General features: G+C 41.7%; 1 protein-coding gene across 1 annotated transcript in view; it reads left to right on the plus strand.

Annotated features, from left to right (window-relative positions):
- The window catches only part of syne2a (spectrin repeat containing, nuclear envelope 2a), a 95,017-nt gene that overhangs the window by 58,563 nt on the left and 15,861 nt on the right, over positions 1–20,593 (plus strand). Inside the window, 15 exon segments of the mRNA XM_085771102.1 lie at positions 19–174; positions 1,645–1,815; positions 2,114–2,247; positions 5,631–5,826; positions 6,460–6,642; positions 7,069–7,182; positions 7,318–7,472; positions 7,710–7,857; positions 8,661–8,755; positions 10,189–10,420; positions 11,118–11,315; positions 12,360–12,467; positions 13,932–14,087; positions 16,565–16,723; positions 17,398–17,564. Coding sequence (XP_085627228.1) covers positions 19–174; positions 1,645–1,815; positions 2,114–2,247; positions 5,631–5,826; positions 6,460–6,642; positions 7,069–7,182; positions 7,318–7,472; positions 7,710–7,857; positions 8,661–8,755; positions 10,189–10,420; positions 11,118–11,315; positions 12,360–12,467; positions 13,932–14,087; positions 16,565–16,723; positions 17,398–17,564 — 2,372 coding nt within the window.

Genomic DNA, 20,593 nt, shown 5'->3' on the forward strand with positions numbered 1-20,593 from the left:
TCTGTTTGTGTCTCCCAGGCTGTTGTGGGCAGAGTGAAGGAGGCGGCTGCAGCTCTGCAGGAGTTGAAAACTGTACGAGCTCATTCTGAAAAGGAAGAGGTGCAACCCTGTGATATCGCTTTCTCAAACCAGGCAGCGAGTGTTAGTCACGTCTGTAAGGAACTCAGTCAACAGGTAAAAACAAACCAGCTGGTGCGATCAGACACACGGAAAAATGAAGTTTCCCAACAACAAGCAAATTAATGTTGAACTTATCACCATGAATTATTTAAATTCAATTAAACCCAGTGTTAAAAATATGATGAAACATTGTCGCCACATAGTGGTCCTGAAACAGCAAATTATCTGATATTATGCACACAGTGTTTTATATATTTTCTGGCTAAAATGACACTTGCATTGCTGAATCCACAGAGAATAATCATCATTATGGTTTACCTTATTTCCAGCTACTGTAGTCGACTGTTTTCAGTGGAAAAACCTTTAAAAAAACCTGATTACCCAACATCAAACAGCACACAGGCGAAGTTAGCAGATAGCTGGTGAAGTCATTTTTTAAACCAAAAAAGAGAGAATATTTTTGAGTTTGAGTTTATTTTGATCAGCAACATTTTCCACTATCAGAAAAAAAAACATCAATCTAAAAAAAAGGGTACATAACCTTTAAACCTTAAATCATATGTGTATTTATACTGTATATATATGCATACAAACACATACATAAATTCCACCTACACATATCATTTCATTTCATTTCATAACCTTTATTTAAACTCGGAGATATATTGAGGAGTAACCTCATTTACAATATAGCCAAGATGAAACACAAAACACACAAGGACAGAAGACAAGACATTTGAAACATACAAAAACATAACAGAATACCAGAATTTAAGGTGACTAGGGTAAATTGAAACATAGTTAAAAGCACGAGCAGTTAGAGGTAAAATAAGATGTTCAAGTTGAAGTTCACTTTTATTTATGTAGCACAGTTAAAAAGACCTGTGACATACGCCCAAAGTGCTTCACAGAGCAGAGACAGAAACAAAAACAATGCATGTGCAAGAAACAAGATGACATGCATACCATCACACATTCTCACACACAGATGTATGTACATATACATATACGGACATATGCGCATACATACACATACGCAAACGTGCACAGCTACAGTAGTCATAGACAACAGTGCACATAGATATTAGATGTATTTATGGCTTTAAATTGTCCCATTGATAAAAGTGAGGTAAGTTTCAGATGATTCTGCAGAGTGTTACAGGTTGTAGGTGCACAATAAGAGAAGCTGGTCTTTCCAAGTTCGGTGTTAACAGAGGGAACCTGCAGTGTGAGCCAGTCTTTTGAGCATGCGATAGAGACCTTGCATCAAATTATACATATACATACACAGCAAATACCAAACAAAATACCAGAAATTCAAACATTTGTCCCATAAATCATGACTACGTACCATATATATTTTTCATTTAGATACGACTCTAAATGAATGCTAATGTTTCTCCGTGTCTGCTTTATGTTATAATACTTTAACTTGAAGGGACAAATATGAAATATATTCCTTAAAATCCTTGTATAACTACTCTGTAGTAAAGATCCTAATCCAGTTTGTCTGTTAATTTGCAGATGGGAGCTTTGAAACCAGCTCTACAACAGGCGGTGACAGAGAGGAGTTACTTTGACAGAGACCTGAGGGAGGCGAGTTTGATCACCAGGAGGGTGCGCTGTGCTCTGCAGCATCAGGAAGCTCCTCTGTTCTCCCTGACGCAGGCGGATGGACACGTGGAGCTGCTCCAGGTGAGAAGATGCACCGACCATCACATCTTGAACATACTGTAATGTGCACAAACAAAGTAAATGTTGCCTCTTCGAAACGTTTCTCAAGTTTATTCAACATCTAAAAAGTTTGGCAGCTTTTAAGCTGGAAAAAGAAGCTTTTTTGTTGGAGCTGTGTGAGGCTAAAAGCATACTGATTCAGTAAAGTGGGGCAGCACATGGATGTCAAACTTCTTTTATGCCCCTAAACATAGGTCTGAAGGAAGTAAATGCACCTCTAAAGGGGGAATATAAAAGAACAATGTTTTCTATTGCGCAGAAACTCCAGGAGGAAGCTGGAAAAGGCGAAGAGCTTTGGACGGCTGTGGAAAAATCACACAAGAGTCTCATGAAGACTCTAAGTCGAGGAGCGGCACAGCTACTGGGAGAGCAAATGGAAGGAGAGCGAACACGGTCGGTAGCATAAATCACAAAAGTTTCCACAAAATCACTCCATGCATCGCTGTTGTCAAGTGAAATCATCTACTGTATATCCTGTTGTGGTGACTCAAGGTTTCCTGCTTTTAAGCTAAATATTATATTCGATAATCACAGAAAAAACACAACTCTGTAAACAGTGAAATGATGAAATATAACCCCAATCTATTACTGTACTACCAGCATTGTGAATGTAACTGTCCCTTATGGACACATCAGGATCAGGAAAGTAAAATCACAACACAAAAACACAACATTGAAATTTCATGTGTGAATCATAGCATATACATTAATGTACAAATATCCTACACATTCACACAGACAAATTAGATAAAATGTGGAATGACAGTAATTTACAACAATAATTAAAGCAGAAGTAAGTGGTCCGGTCGTTTTCGCTAATGCTGCGTTCCAGGCAGGCTTTTGAAATCGTAAATTACAGCTTCAAGTCACAACTTACGACTTTGTAGCGTTTCAGGCAACCCACTCGTGTTTTTCCGACCTGTTTTACCGGTGAAAGTCACTATAACGGCCACTCGTAACTTCCGACCGGTGAACTCGTACCAGATTGAACTGGTACCACTTCACGGTCGGAAAAATACGAGTTTTCTTGAACGCACCATAACAGTCCTCGTCCCTACGTCACCACATTCACGGCGTCCCTTGGCTGCACACACAGCCCTGCATGCCGTTCTCTCTCCTCATTGGATAAAAACTGTAGGATACGATAAATGTTTTCTCTTCGGCTCAGAGCAGAGCAGAGGGACTGACAGACCCGTGTTTCAGTCCAAACACTCTATGTAAGTGATTGCTGTCGGAAGATATAACTATTTAAAGCAGATAACAGCGGCACGGCCGTTTCGGCTAATGCTGTGTTCAAGGCAGGCTTTTGAAACCGTAAGTTACAGCTTCAAGTCACAACTACGACTTGGTAGCGTTCCAGGTAACCCGTAGCTCGTGTTTTTACCGTCCTGTTGTCTGTGAAAGTTCCCTATAACGGCCACTCGTAACTTTCGACCCGTGAACTTGTACCAGATCGAACTGGTATGACTTCACAGGAAGGAAAAACACAAAGTACGAGTTTCCTTGAACGCACCATGAGTTAGCAGCCCCCGCCCTTGTCAGGCATCAATTGGTCCTCGTGCTACGTCACCACATTCACGCGCATCCCTTGGCTGCACACACAGCCCTTCATGCCGTTCTCTCCCCTCATTGGATAACACTTGTATCCCACAAGGAAAATTTTCTCCTCGGGTTACAGCAGAGCAGAGTGACGGAGAGACTCGTGTTTAGGCTGAAATACTTCATGTAAGTGATTGCTGACGGAAAATAGGACTATTTAGGACTTATATTAACAAAAACATTCCACTGATATCTGCTTTAAGACTTATATTAACACAAATATATCACTTACTTCTGCTTTAATATAATAACAGATTATGAATAAACTGAAAAAGAAAAAGAATAGTAAAGTAATCTAACAAATATCAAAGTAGTAAGATTGATAGAAATAAAAAAGAATAAAGGTCAGGATCAATGTTAAATATTGTTCACTTGCATGAATGATTGCGTGTTCGAGACCAGTCAATCAAACAGTTTGTTTACACTGTCAATGTGAATCAATCAATTAATCAGGCAGGCTTTATTTGTATGCACTTTTCATGCCCACAGCAGCTCAAAGTGCTTCACATGATAAAAACAAGGAACATAGGGGACACATATTGGGAGACACATACATTCACATACACTTACGCATTCACACAATCATTTTAGAACATTGGATTTTAGAGACATCGAGGAAACGCTATCTTACAGTACACTCAATCATTTGCAATGGGGAAAACACCAGATAAAATGAATTAAAATAGAATAAAAAGATAATAATAGTAAATAAATTTAAAAAAAATTTAATGAATTTAAATTAAATGTTTTATAACGATAAAAATAATAAGATTCAGTTAAAAGCCAGGCTAAAAAGGTAGGTCTTCAGTTTGCTTTTAAAAATGTCCAGATTCTCTGCTCTCCTCAAGTCTTCAGGCAATCTGCTCCATAGGCGTGGGCCGTAATGATAAAATGAGGGCTCACCATCAGTGATGGGAATAACGCTGTTAAAATAAACGGCGTTACTAACGGCGTTATTTTTTTCAGTAACGAGTAATCTAACTAATTACTATTTCCACCGTTACAACGCCGTTACCGTTACCGACAATTAAATGAGGCGCGTTACAAACTACTCAGTGAAGCCGTTGTCCTCCGACTTGGCTCATCTCAGCCACAGAAGCTGCTAAACTGTTTTTCCTCCTCTCCTTTGGTGAGGGGAGGGGGGAGGAGGGAGGGGGGAGACAACCGCATAAGTGATGATGATTGGTTGAGGCAGAGTAATGTTTCATGCTAAGCCAATCAGAGGCAGTGTTCAGTTTGTACACAAACCACACACGCACACGCAGGGGCAAATGCGAGTGAAATGCTCGCCCATGGTGGGCATAAGAAAATGTAAGACCTGTCTAAAATTATTTAAGACTTGAACACAATAATTCAACAAATTTAAGACATTTTAAGACCTAAAATTTACCCTGGATACCCTGTTATTTCATATAAAAGTTTAAGTACATACATATTTTATGATGCTGTGTATTATATATTATATATTTAAGACCATCTTAGAATTTTCTAATAAATGTAATACTTTTTAAGGCCTTAATTTACATGAATTTAAGATTTTTTAAGGATTTGCGGATACCCTGAGAAGTAGTGCGCTCGCAGCAGGACAGATAATCAGATGGATAATCAGTAAAGTTAATAATTTCACTTAATGTGGCCATGAATAAATTAATTTTGATGTTTCGCCTGTTATTAAACGCAAATCTTGAATAGGTCTCCGCTGTTTTCACATTTAAAAAGGTCTTTGTTGTCTTTGTACAGAGACAATATGAGATTTGCTTGTAGCCACAGCACTTAAAAAACCCACTGTAACCTATTTTCATAGGCACACCAGCCTCGCTTTCAATAAAACACACACTCGCGTTCCATAATTGCGATCAGTGAAATATATGAAAACAATAAAATACAATTTAAAAATGAGAGAAAAAAAATCCAAATTCTTCGACATATTTAAACTTAAAAAAAAGAAAGAAAAAAGTAACGCAATAGTTACTTTCCCTGGTAACTAGTTACTATAGTGAAGTAGTGGAGTTACTAACTCAGTTACTTTTTGGGAGAAGTAATTAGTAACTATAACTAATTACTTTTTAAAAGTAACGTTCCCAACACTGCTCACCATATGCTTTGTTAGCAACTTTTGGAATAATTAAAATAAATAAACTTATCCAGTACTAATGAGCTGTGGTTGGTGGTGTCAGGTGGAGGGAGCTGGTGCAGGAGCTGAAGGACGAGCGTGTGCAGACGGGAGAGACGGTGCAGCTCTGGCAGGAGTACGGTCGTCTCTCTGAGAGCTGCTCGCGTCGCCTGCAGCAGCTGTGGCTTCAGTGGGAGGAGCTGACGGGCTCCTCATCGTCACCTCAGCAGGACACACAGACCGTGGTGGAGTCGGTGGAGGTGAGTCCAGCTCAGCGCCTGTACAGTAGATGGAGTGGATTTGTGTGAGATGTGAGATAAGATCTTGAAAGAGGAGAAAATCTTCCACTGATCAATATTTGTTTATTTCCTGCTCACAAACATCAACATTAACAACAGCAGATGAGCCAGCATTTTTTGACTCATCCTGTTCCTGCGGCTCTTTGCATTACATTCGCAATTTAATGAAATATTATTTTCTCAGTGGCTCGTCTCCTGTTCTTGGAAATATCAGCGAGGGCCTGCGCTGCGTTCGTACACCTAATCTGTTGTACTCATGCTCAGTCCAGATGCTGCATTATCTGCTGTTTTGCTCATTCAGGCAGAGAAAACAAAAAGTAGTTTCCAGTTCCTATTCATTCAATTCTTTTTTTCCCCCCATTTCTGCCCTTTTCACAAGTACTGGTAGATGTATTTTGGGAAAGTTGAATGAAGTCATTTGTTGAAAACAAGAGAAAAATAAAGAGAAAACAGTTTTAAAGATGAAATGAACATGAATTCTGTGTGTTACATAAAGTCGAACCAGCATCACTCACTGTCAAAACAGGAAATGGACAAACTGTAATTTATTATTTGTAATTTCTCTCATTTTTCTGTCTCTCTTTCTATCTTCAGAAGCTGCAGGTTGTTGCCGAGGGTTTGCAAAGCAGCGTGGGAGACGTGCTGGAGGCTTCCAAGCCTCTCATTGGACGGCTCGGGCCACCTGCCGCAAATTTAATCCAATCAGAGACCAGACTGCTGTCACGCGACGTCCTGCTGCTGTGCCAGGCCATGTCAGGGAAAAAGAAAAGTCTGCAGGTAAAAAAACAAAAACAAAACATAAATCGCAACATGTGAAGCAGACAGTATATCAATATATCCATCTTTGGTTTATGCAATGCTTCAATATTTTGTATTTAAGTAACAAAGGTGTCCTACGAATAAGTAAATAAATGAAAAACAATAGGTGGGAGAAAAATTAGAAAAATAAGTAAATAAATACAATTATTGAAATAAAATAAATACTAATCTCCCTCCCTGACCCACCCTGTCCCGTCCACCCAATACTACTCAGGTTGTCCTGCATCCTGTTTCAAGAAAGAAATAATCGGTTGCCACATCCTTTGCAACATTTCTATTGAATCTCTGCAACAAGAAGATCAGAAATATTGGTTTTACCTCCCCAGACCAGTTCGTCTGATGTGATTAAAGTTTATTTAATCAGTTTTGTCTTTCTGTGTGCAGGACGACGTGGACGAGCAGAAACACTTCCGTGCTTCTCTGCAGATGCTTGAAAAGCAAACACAGAACTTACAACATAAACTAAAAGCTGCTGTAAATGACAAAGACTCTGTGCAGGTCGGTCTGAGTCCCTGTTACGTCCCATTGAAGGAGCTTCTCTCTACATGTTTAAACTCAAATCACCTGGATCACACAAGTGGTTTTGACCAGAACTACAACAAGCCTCACGTTGGATGTGTCCTGTTTGTGCAGCAGGTTCTCCTGGAGCTCAGCGATCTGCTCCCGTCACTGGTCGACGTCAGGGAGACGAGCGGCTGTTTGACCCTGAGCAGCACCGAGACGGAGAGGCTGCAAACACTCAGCGGGGAGTGGATCGAAAGCACGACTCACACATCTGACGTGAACAGGTGATCAAGTCCACGAAAGATGTTACAGCAAATACAGAGCTGTAAATCAATATCTGTCTCCAGTAGAATACAAAGAATGTTGTTGTTTTTTGAAGGGCTTCCATTGTATTGTATTCTATTGAGATTCATTATCATTATAATTAGCTTGAAAGAAGATGTACTCAAGTGCTTTTAAAACATCTACTTCAAGTGCTCTCATGTTGAATTTGTTACTCATACTCTCGTGTTGTTTTCCAGAGAGCTGCAGGCCGAGCGTCACTGTTCCCAGACCTTCGAGCAGAAGTGTAAAAACCTGACGCGAATAAACGAGAAACTTGTCGAAGAATCATCATCCAAAAAACCTCAAAGTCTCTCCTGCCTCCAAGACATGCTGACTGTCCACCAGGTGCAGAACAACACACTCTCTGTTTTCTCTTCATTTTAAAGGGATACTTCCCCCAAAATCGATAATTCACCAAGTCATCAAAACGCTTTAGGAGTTCCAGGGGGGGTCCGGCTGGCAACCGATTTTCATATAATGGCGGCGGATAGAGTTAACTTTTGAATCATCCAAAACACACACTATGAAACATCCAGATACCTCCATACTGCTCGTCTGTACTGACCCAAGTGTCCTGAAGCCGCCACATGAAAAAGTTGTTCGGAAAAAAATAATTTGATCTCTGTTTTGCACTTGGGTCAGTACAGACAAGCAGTATGGAGGTATTTGGATGTTTCATAGTGTGTGTTTTGGACGATTCAAAAGTGAACTCTGAAAGTTCTCCAAACGCTTCCTTGGCATGACGGTGAGTAGAAAATTGGTGAAATTTCGATTGTGGGTGAAGTATCCCTTTAAATAATGGTGGCTATAACTCAAATTAGTGCCAGTGTATCTTAAAACCTTTATACAAGAGCTTGTTTTGAAGTCTTTGTGGATACATTCCCCTCCCCTACATCCACAGATGAACTCTAGATAAAGAGTTGATCTGTGTGTTAGTGGGTGATGAACATGTTGGCAAAGAAACACTTGGCACTTAATGCCCGAAGGGGAGGAGAGAGAGAGAGGAGGGGTGGGGGGTGTAAGCTAAAAGAATGACCTCATAGGCACAAATGCTCTCATATATCAGTGTAGTTACAGCAGGGCATCTGGCACGTCACTGACTCCCGTCGTGTTTTCTCTCCCCATGCTGTCACCACTTATTCCCACAGAGGCTTCAGGCTGAAATAACGAGTGGACACCAGCTTCTGCACGCTCTCCTCTGTGATGCAGTCAAGTCCATGGAACAGGAAACAGGACAGAAAAGGTACATGGGAGTTATGTTAGGAGCATTTCTGGTGACTAATTAATTCTGCTTCAAGTGAGACGGTTGAGACAGTTTCCTCCTTTCAGATCAGACTTTCTCCTGGCTCCTCTCTTCACTTTTACATGAAGTCAATGCATTCACGGAGGCCCAGCTCAGCTCACGCCTCAGTTGACTGGTCAGTTTAATTTAAAGGAACAGCAGGTGTTTGGACAGACTTGGCTATATATTATAACACTAAGTTTAAATAGTTTCTGAATGCAAATGGAGAAGCTGAGCGGTTGTGAAGACGTATTTTATATCGGGGGGGTGTCATCACAGGAAGAAGAGGAGAAATAAGTCACAGAGAGTGAATTAGCATCAATACCTCTATATGGCTTTAACAGAAACTCAAGTAAAATACCTCCGGGCTCAGGGTTGTTATTTATTGCCCGTCACAGGCTCGGTGAATAAAGTTTCTTGGTATTTGGCAGAACACCAGCTTTCTTCCTCTTCTTCTTTTCTCCTCCTCCTCCTCCTCCTCCTCCTTCTCCTGCTACTCTGCAATTTCTTTTTCCCTCATCCACCTCTAATGGGCTCGTATTAGATAAGAGCTGCCACTTTGACGCTTGGCAACCAGTCAGTAAGACGATGACAGCTGAAGCTGAAAGGAAGAAGATTTCAGCAGGAAAATTGTAGCTCAGACTAAAAAATACAGTGGTTTCTAATGGGTAAAGCATTAGATTCAGTGGATGTTAACATTTTGACAGGACATGTGACACATTATGGTCACATATCTATAAATATACATATATAAAATGTGTTCTTTGGTATTTGTATTGAAAAAAGTACTGTAGGGGTCCTATCATCTCCATGTTTGGAGGGAACCGTTGTAATTTCAGTTGTGCATTTGTAGGTTTGTATTTCCTCAGACCGTATCATCTAATAAAACTAATTAGAGTCGAGGTTTTCCAGCTGCGTTCCCATCTTCGCCACACACAGCACTGAGTGGTGTATGTGTGTGTGTGTGTGTGTGTGTGTGTGTGTGTGTGTGTGTGTGTGTGCAGGTGTTTCCTACCCTGAAACAGCAAGATTTCATTTTCTTTAATGCGTCCCGACAGTAAATCATCTTTTTTTTTTACAGTGTTTGGAAACCTTGGAGAGCTCTGTTGATGTTTATGAGGCTGCGAATGAGAGTTCCTCCTGCTGAGGCAGCTACTGAGGATTTTAAGAGAGTCTTAAAATTCTGCTGATTTCATGTTGTTGTAGCAGTTTGCTTGTGAATGACTGATGACGGACTCGTTTAGTTTTTGACAGATTTACGTCTGCTAGCTTTTCTTTTTTTTTTTACAGAGAGAGTGTCTCATTCTGCAAAAACCTAATATTGCCTTAGATTAATCACATTTCTGTTTTGCTTGTGGAGACGTAACGGCATGTGACCTTCTTGTGTTGCACAGATCTGAGCTCATGGCACAAGCGGCGAGTATGAAGGAGAGCTGGCTCGGCGCCGTCGCTCTGGTCGCCCAGCGCAGCTCCTCGGTTAAAGAACAGCTCAGAGATCGGAGGATCTACCGCCACGGTTTGAAACGTCTGTGGAGGCTGCTGAGGGACGTCGACCCCCTGCTGCCCCCGGCCGGCCCGGCTCTGTGCACCGTGCAGAGACTGGGAAGCTGCACGGATGATTTCCAGGTTAGCAGAGATGATTTCCAGAACTTTTCTGTCAATAAAAAAATCCATGTGAAGCTAAAAAGGTAAAGAAGAAATAGTAGAAACACAAATTTACCAATCTAAGATCTGTTCCTCACCACAAATCTCACAGTTGTTTCTGTCTGTCTGATCCAGAACATCTCAGCCAAACATCTTTAAACACTTTATTTGTAACTTTCCAATTAAACAATCATATTCTCTGTTTTACAAATAACTATAACAAACAGTCCTGACAATAGACAGAGACAGTTCAAACCCCAAATCAACGTGACAAACTAGTCATAGACAATAGACAGGCCAGCCACACATCTTTAAAATACAAAACAGGATTATTTCCAGTCCAATACAGTTGATTTATGGATTGATTGATCCTATATAGGCATAACCAGCTAAAATACAAGCTGCAGGCTTAGTGTGACCAATCCAACCAGTTGCCTGCCAGTGTGTGATCCAGTACAGATAATGCATGTCAGTATGTAGAGTGATACAGTATTTGTGGCTGATCTCATGTAATCTGCACTTCAATAATATAATCTGTGCACAAATCTAATGAAAGTTTCTTTTAACTGGAGCAATAATTGAAAATTGAGAAGAAATTGTGTTTTTATTGATGTTTAAAAGCTGCGAATCACAAATAAAGTAAAGTAAAGAACAGCCTTGCTCCCCATACTTGTCCCAGTGTGTTGAAGAGGCTTTGGCTCTGCACTCCACCGTCTACACCCGGACGCTGGAGGCTGGCAGGCGTTTGTGCGAAGCCGTGACGGAGCCCGAGAGTCAGGGTCGACTGCAGTTGGAGCTGCAGGCCGTGGAGGAGGCCTGGCATCGAACCGGCTCAGAGCTGAACAGCAGGAGAGACCTGCTCCAGACAACTGTCCAGGTGAGTTTTTTTAAAACAATGTTCAGACAAATACAGGAGATCCCAATACAGCAGCTGTGGAGTATTAAGCTTGACATGACCTATATCCAGGACATGATCCGACTCCAGTACAAACACACACACACACTGAGCTCCTGCCAAGAGAGGGATCAAAGAGTGGCTCAAATCCGACCATGATCCACATCCAGACACAGCTCGTTATCACTGTCTGTCCCTTTCATTCCATCACTGCAGCGTTTAGTGTAGTGAATATGACGGAAACAATTAGCACCGTAAATGTTGCAGGGATGATGTTGTGGTCGTGGCTCCTGTGCGTGACAGTGTTGTGTTTCCTGCTTCATGAGCTGCGTTAACGACTACACACAACGTCTGGATGTTGGGATGTCCGCAAAGGTCAGGGGAATGTTGTGTTAACCCCCCCCTTTAAGCTAAACAGGATCTACCCGGGGGAAAAGAAAATCCACACACAGGTCACAGGTCACAGGTCACACACACACACACACACACAGTCGCAAAGTGCAAACGACAAAACAGCAACTGACGAACTTGGTCCTCGAGTATCTGAGGATTTTTAGGAAAAGAAAACTGGTGGTGTTGGATTTCCTCTTTTATATAATGTTGATTTATGAGTTTATAATGATGTATACTTTGATCTACGAACCCAGACACTGATTAATAGCGAGTATATTAAAAATGTAGCAACCAATTAGACGGTTGTGCCATTTTTTTTAAAGGTTTGACATGGATGAATTTTGTTTCAAAAAGCATTTTATTATTTTATCATCTGGTTCTGAAAGATTTATGTTGGTGAGAATATTAAATGAGCTCTGGTGGTATAAATAACTCTGCCTTTTTATGTGGAACACTTTTTTAGAAACGCATTCAGTTTTTTATTGTTTAATTTGCTAATACAACTTAAATCAGCCAAATAAAGGAAAATTAATTCATATTATTTATTTTAAGCTGGACATCATCTCTGTGTTGATTGAACTACTGAAGCTTTGTGTTTCAGAAGTGTGTGTCTGTGTCCTGTTGTGTGTTTAGAAGTGGTCTCAGTGTCAGGACGGGATGAACAACACCAGGTCTGAGCTGGACGAGGTGACGACCAGGATGAAGCAGCAGCTGCCTGAGAGACCAGAGAAGATCGTCCAGGTGATTAAAACATGGCCGCTATGTTTATTAGTGTCGTTTTAAGTACATTGATGTGTGTGATATATTAATGGTTAGCAATAAGACTTGGTTTTCTGTGTCTCCTACCTCCTTCAACATTACATTCTATTGAAAAAAGTAGGTAGGTAGGTACTGTGATTGTGTAGCAGATTTTCTATAGAGGCAAAAAAGTTCATAAGACATTTGAATATAATATGAAAAAGAATAACAGGAAATAGACATGAAGAAGGCTTCAATTGTCACTCAACATCTACTATTATATTCGACGAACAATTGCTAAGAGCAAACTTCAGCATTTTATAGCTGGCAGAATGACAGTCTTGCATCCTGATGATGTTGAGTAAGTGTCTGAAATCTTGGCGAGCAGTAAATGAGAGAGTGATTTAAGAAACTCAGTACATGTAAAATCTGAGCTCTTCTCCTGGTGATGTACTATTAGTCTCCATTATGGACACTTAGTGTGAGCCTGAGTCTGCAGAGCTAATCATCTACAGTGGCCTACCTGCAGACCAAAGAGTCGGTCTCTTCATCTCTCTGTATTGATAGAGCAGGACTCATTTTTAGGACCAACCCTGCACAAGCCTGATAATTGACATCTGAATCTGAATTCTCAGAAGTAGTTTGGGTTTCAGAGTGTCTTTGCTTTAGCAGAAAACCAGGTGCAGACAGTAACTGAGAGCTATGTGGCCTCTATTACAGTATATCAGATATGTCATGGTTTTAGATGGAAGGGAGCATAATTAAAGGAGACATATTCTGCCCCCTTTCTACAAATTAAAATAGTTCCAGTTTCAGTGTCTGTCCCTTTAAATGCAAATGAACCACTGCTTGACCCGCCCCTTCTACCGGTCCCAGGTAGGGGTGGCGTTATGCAAATTCAAAACCTAGTTAGATCACTGGACGACAACTGAGGGAACAGCTCGTAAAACCTTGCGGATTTCAACCTAAAGAGCCTGCACAATACAGATTTTTTGATAATTCTCACATTTTGGGGGCCGAAAGGCAAGACAAACACCCAAATATATGTTAAAGAGGCTTCAAACAGTGATATTTCCATAATATGTCCCCTTTAATGTGTACGACATGAGTATATACCATGTTTGATCAGTATGAGTCTGATGGAGGACATATTCACCGGTCAGCCAAAAGTTTCCCCACCCCTCAACTCCATCAGTAGCTGCCCCCCCCCATCCCACCAGAGTGCCTATGAGTTTACCCCCCTTTCCCTTATTTATATACCCCCATGCTTTCACTCCCCTCCCCCTTTCTACCCCTGCTACCCTCCCCCTGTCCCGTCCACAGCCCTTTAATCTGGACGGTCAGAGCGAGCGCGAGCAGCCGAGAGGGAGAGAAGCGCGTACACACAGTTTTGTATATGGCTGTCCGGCCGCGTGTTTAAGAGTGTGTGAGTAAGTGTGTGTGTTTGTGTGTGTGTGTGTTATGCAGGACACAGAACTCTCTCTGCAGCATTTGGCCAGTGGACTGAAGGAACTGGGAACCATGAAGACGGACCTGTCCCAGTACATCACGGCCGGTGACTCGGCTCTGCTGGAGCAGCAGCTGGAACAGCTCCACGGTCAATGGGAAGAGCTGTGTATGAAGGTGAGAAAACATACACACACAAACATACACACACAAATATAGAGCTAGACAGACACACAGAGAGTGAGAGAGGCAATAAAAGGAGGAAGTTGTAGATGCTACAGGTGGAGAGAGGGAGAGAAGGAGGGAAAAAGCTGCTACCAGCGGTTTCTTGGCAGCACAAAGCCTGTGCACCACTGGGGCTGAGCACACACACACACACACACACGCTCATTTGTGTGATAAAAGAGCCGGCATGTGCAAGTTCATGGAGGGAAAACTACAACATCTTGTTCCTCTCTCTCTCCCTCTGATATCGAAGTAACTTTTCCTCCTCTCAGGTCAAATGAATTCTTCCTAAAAGGAGCTCATTGTCGTGTTTATATCAGCAGAACAAAACAAAACAGAACAAAACAGAACTCACTTGGCAGCCTGGTGAGCATTTTAATTGGACCCTGACTCGGTCTATAAAAGCAAAGCACGTGAACCTCTCCAACAGAACAGGCAGTTAATTCTGTAACTGCATTATTGGTGAAAGTAGCTGCGCTCTATACACACATACACACACACACATACAAGGGCTCAGATTCCTACAGTTAAGTCTTTTGGCTTAAACATAAATGCACTCTTGTTCTGGATAATGCAACGGTTATGACATACTTGTGACGTTCTCTTCCGTTATCGGCGTTATTATGGGATAATTTGCACTCAAGCTAATTGGCTCGTTAGTTTTCCTCCACCTGCCTCCCTCCAGTCTTGGCAGGAGTCACTGGGATTCACAGTAGCAGCTGATCTTTGAGTTTTCCTTTTATGTTAAGGGTTTTATCTTCATTGCAGCTTTCAACAAGCACTCATTTCTCCCGAGCTTTGTCCAAGAACAGACTTTAAAATGTATAATTTGCTAAAAAACCAGTAGATTTGTTCAAGATAAATCCTCCTATTGAAGCTCTGCTGGAAAGTAATTACCAGAAATAAGTCAGATCAGTTGTAAAAGCACAGGCTAATTTCTGCTTCTTTAAAAAAAATCCCTATTCACTCCTGACATGGCCGGGGGGCATGGATCTGCACCACAGCAGTGATCCTCCGCATAGTTAACAGGTTGTAGGTGGGGGAAGCCGCTGGAATGGGTCCGACGAGCAGATGGCCCGGCTGGTCTAAAGGGATTCAGAGCAGGGACAGGCTCTATTGTTCCTGAGGGGAAGCACAAAGTCCTCACAGGGGTGACCGCTGCTCACAATGCTCCCTTAAATTCTCCAGAGTCCCAAAGCGGCCCAGCAAGTGTTAGTAAATTAAAACCAAAGCCGGGGGCTCATTTAAATCTAATAAATGCCACCAAACAGTAAAATATAGGTGGTTGAAAGATGCCCTGTGGCCACAAAAAGATCATCAGACCCCTCCTCTGCGATAAAACGGGGGAGTTTTCATGGCATTAAGCTGTCATTTGGAAAATTGACTTTTGTTAATTTTATCAAACAGCCAGACTCTCTGGGGGATTTGATTTGGATTAAATGTTCCTGCTGTTTTCGGTGTAGTGACAAAAAATTAGTTGATATTCAGTCAGTTTTACAATATTTATCGAAGTCTGTCTCTGTCTCTTGGATTCTTCCACCTAAAATGAGCTTTATGCATAAATCTCTGTCGTGTATAAGACTCAGGGGACAGAGATTTGTGGACACAAGCCAGGAAGTGTCTGAGATTGGACTGTCAATATCTGACACCAGTAAATTTGTCAGTGAAAGAGGGCGATTTTCCAACTGAGACACATGTGTTGAGCTGTTGAAACCACTGTCAGTTTAACAGCTTGTTAAAAAACTATAAATCACGTTAAGTGCTTCGTGCAGACAACGCAACCAGATCCCTTGTTTGTCTTCAACTAGCGGCAGAGGCTGCAGGCGTGAGTGTTAAACCAATATTTATCTGCTGTTAGACATGATATGGGACATGACGGTGACTCAGCAAATTTATTCCTGACTGCAGCTTATGGCGGTGTCGCATCAGCATTATAGTTCAATACCTTTCAATACCTCTGTGGCACAAGATGATTGAGTTTCACTCTGCTCCAGCTCCTCCAACCAGGGAATAAGAAAGTGTTGAGTTTTTGATATGTTTATTGGGAAAAGTCGTGAAATTACCTCGGCTGGAACAAATTAAAAAAAAGAAAAGTTTCAGTATTAAGGTCTGTCCATGATCCAAAGGAGTTTAATTATATTTGATGATGCTGTAGAAACTAATGATGAGCAGTTATTGTGCTGGATATCTGTGCAAACCCACCTGTGTCACCTGTGAGAGAGTTATCTGCCGCCTTTTTGCACAGCCGAATCTTGTCGTCCAATCAGATTCACACACAGTTGGAAACCTTTAAGTGCTGATTTTCACTTGCAGTTTGCAGCACGTCCTCTTTCATCATTTGGATAATCTGTGAACCTCATTTTAACGAGATGAAAATCTAAAACCAGCCTTGCCTCCTTTGCTTCGCTCTCTTCCCCCGTCTTTCCCAGGTGTCTTTGCGCAGGCAGGAAATCGCCGACCGCCTCAACGCCTGGACCATCTTCAACGACAAGAACAAGGAGTTCTGCGATTGGCTGACGCAGATGGAGAACAAGGTTCGCCGCAGCGGAGATCTGAGCATCGAGGAGATGGTGGAGAAGCTGAAGAAGGTGCGACATCTAGAAAATCTTAATATCCTCCCTCTGGTTTTAAAGTGACAAACAGATTATGACATTTATATTTGAATGTAATTTCTGCAGAGCTCTAATCTCACCTGTATCACCCAGTGCACATCATATTTACACTTTTATACACTTACTCACACACTTTTCCCTAATTCCTAACCCATGATTCAGTTATGAGTTAACACTCATGTGTGCAAGATTAAAATCCATACTTGAGCAACATGCATTATGTTGTTTGTAACAGATGGTGGCCTGGAATGGAGCCGGTGGCTGTGTGGCCTTTGTTCACACACAACAGTCGTTCCTTTCAGCGACTGAAGGCCTTTTGTAACTTCCATGAAGCTTGCTCATTTAGTAAACAAGGAGATAATTGGTTTGAACGTTGCACGATCACTGTTTTGGAGGCTGATGAGAAAATTAAGAGGCTTGTGATTGTGGTTTGTGGCTGAAGAGCTGAAAATGGCGCTTCCTGGTGACTCTGACTGTGTTTGACAAGCTGAGTGAAAAGAGGAGGAGCTGTGTTAAAAAACTTTGAAATCTATTGATCATAGAATAAAACAGAATTACACACAAACCTCTACAGAATCTAATCTCCATCAGAACGTGCTGTTTGTGCAGTTGTAGTATAGATATCAAGCTGCCACGTTGTGTCTCTGCAGGACTGCATGGAGGAAATCAACCTGTTCAGTGAGAATAAGAGCCACCTGAAGCAGCTGGGCGAGCAGCTGCTGCTGGCCAGCGACCAGGCCAAGCAGACCCAGGTCCGCGGCTCCATGCAGGAGGTCAACCAGCGCTGGCACAACCTCTTCCACCACATCGAGTCCAGGTGAGTGAGAGCAGCCGCAGCCACCGTGAATAAATGAATGAATGAATGGATGGATGTGTGTGTATTTGTATAGATTTCCAAAAGACACAAGAAGAGCAAACACTCAGGACAAATATTAGATGTGTAAAGTCACTCATTGAAGATGTATGTTTAAAGAGGAACTATGCAGGATTTGTAGCTTGGAGTAACTGTACACAGCTTTGGAGTAATTGTGCTGGTTTTCTGGATTTCTCCCGTGGCTATGCTACATTTTTACCTTAATTAAAAAGCTCCGGACTAATTGTGATAGTTGTGATAGTTAACTACATGACTTGTGACTTGTTACGAGTGAGAACGGAGGCTCTGAGCCTTCCACCTGGCGTCTCACAGCTGAAAACCCACCTTGCAACATCAGTGTAGTTACTCGGTCGCCAATTTAATGAATGACTTGACTGCAACACAAACACACTCTGTAACCAGCAATTTGTTTATGATGGTTAAGACTATACAAATACACATGTTGTAACATTGTTTATGTTATATAACGTGTCATTATCCACTGCTTCATGTATTGATTTTTCGCCGGCTTCGTTGTAAACAAATGCACACGGACAAGAGGAGCTTTACCAAAACAGTGGAAAAGCAACCGGACTTGCATAGTTCCCCTTTAATAAATGGCTTAACTCCGCCGCACCGTGACACCAATGCGCCCTGTAACCCGTAATCTCTCGTTTATGACAAATTAAACTACACAAATATACACGTCGTAACATCGTATGTAACGTTATCTACCGGCTGTGTTGTAAACAAATGCACATGGCCGGGAGGAGGGTTAGCAAAACAGCAGAAAAGCGACCGGACTCACATAGTTCCTCTTTAAGTTTAAGTCTCACTAAGAAAAGAAAAGCCACTCTCCATTAAAAAGCATAATTAAGGACTGATAGGCTTTGACAGGGAGCCTGTAATTAAACAATAGCTTTATAATGCACAGCCATCCACCTGCTGCTCCGTGCTCCTGCAGCTGTCAGGAACACACCACCACTCCTCCTAATGTACAGACTGGAGAGGTTAAACCCTTGTGATGATAAACAGTTGCTGCCCCCACCACCCCTACACCCCTACACACCCTGACCCCCTCCCTCAGACAGATGGACAGTCCTGTGGAAGAGCAGGAGATACAGACTTTACTCCGAGTCCTGCACACCCTCACTCACCCACCCACAACCCCCCACCACCACCAGGAAAAAAAAAAGCTGTGGTTAGCTTAAGTCTCAGACAGTACCATATGTCCTCGTGTCCACACTGACGGCCCCTCCCTCTTTCTAGTCTGTCAGAGTGGGATGATGGGAGTACGGGGAGGGGAAGGGAGTGGAGGGGAAGGGAGGGGTCTGTCGGCATGCATTAATCACTCATTGTCAAAATGAGGACTCCATGAGCTTCATTGCTACAAGGCAACATGTCTTCATGCAGGTGATAAGTGAGTTACAGCAACACAACGAACTCTGCTTTGCTTTTTGTCTTCGTTAGACCTGTTATATTACACTAACAAGTGTTAAAGAATGAAGTCAAATAACGGCCTTTTTTGCATTAAACGCTAAATCCATTCAAAAGTTAATATAAAAACAGTGTTTAGCTTCAAATGTAGATGTACTTTTTAAAATCTCAATATAAACAAGCCAAAAAAAAGTTGCTTATTTAAAAGTAGAGCTGCACAAATAATCAGAATATAATTGAAAACATAATATGGTCAATGAGTTGCACGAGCTGCAAGGAATTTGCACAACATTATTTTGTGTTATCATGCAGTTTGTATCATTTTTATTATAAGAACCATGAGCATGGCTTTATCATATATTCTCCATACAAACAGGAAAATGGTTGATTTGTCACAAATCCATCAAAAATCCGTCAGTCATTTACAAAAAATATTTGAATGAAAATGAAAACCATGACCTACATTGCAGCAACAATTTCTCTCAAACAATCACAATACAATTTCTTCTCTTTCTTTACACATCATTCATCCTAACTTAAAAACATCTGCGGCCTTCATTTAGATGTATTTAATAGATATTTTTGGTGTAGATATAAACTTCTACAGTCCAGTGGTTGTTTCCATCCACATTAGACTCCGGCTACTGTGATATAACACGTTCACTTTGTAAAAACCTGGAGAAGCACCTGTGCAGTAAAGAGCCACATCCTCACAGTGACAGGAGTAAAAAGCCAGTCAGAGTAACTTTGAGCTCTCCCTCCGTTTCTCCTCCTTTTTCTGCTCCTCTTTTTTTTCCTGCTCCGTTCTCTCCGTCCACTCTGCTCTTGTTCTTTTCCTCAGCGAGGACCCCTGACTGGGTTTTGTGTCTTTGTTTGGCCTCGGCGTGAAGCTGCTGGCCTTTGTTGGGCTGTCAGAGGTGGAGGGGCAGTGAAAGGGAGGCAGAGACAATTTAGCTGAGTGGGACGGTTGTATCTGCAGAGTGGGAGACGATGTGCTGCACAGAATTTACAGTGACCGTATTATGTCTTCATTACACGGCCATAAACATGACGACACACAACCTACACACACACACACACACACACACTCTGACTTCACACTGTACATTAATCCTGAGCTTCGTCAGCGCAGCATTTGAATCTTCTTACAATCGGTGTTAACGCACCACCTGATCCTTTTTGTTTCTGAGTAAAGCCTCTGTTTTCATTCCAACCAACAAATTCCTCTTTTTCATCTAATAAAGTTAATTTGAAGGCAGGCAGCCACATAAACACACTCTTATCTGATCAAGAAAACACAACCTGACTGATGAGTTAACAACCTTTTAACGATCATTTCAGCCGTTTTCAGTGCTTGTTGCTGCAGACCTCTGGTGTTGAGGTGTAAGACTGATCTCTAGAAATTAAAATTTTGGAGTTAAGCCAGCAACACAACACAAATACCATTGTGTCGTGTCTTTTTATACTTTATTATAAGGAAGAAGAATGTTTTTCCACACATTACTCTTCAGCCACGGCTCAGATTGTTTTTTCATGAAACTTTGTTCAGACACTCA

Source organism: Trachurus japonicus, chromosome 24 (assembly GCF_045865225.1).
Source record: "Trachurus japonicus isolate A0001 chromosome 24, Traja_1.0".
Classification (NCBI taxonomy): Eukaryota; Metazoa; Chordata; class Actinopteri; order Carangiformes; family Carangidae; genus Trachurus; species Trachurus japonicus.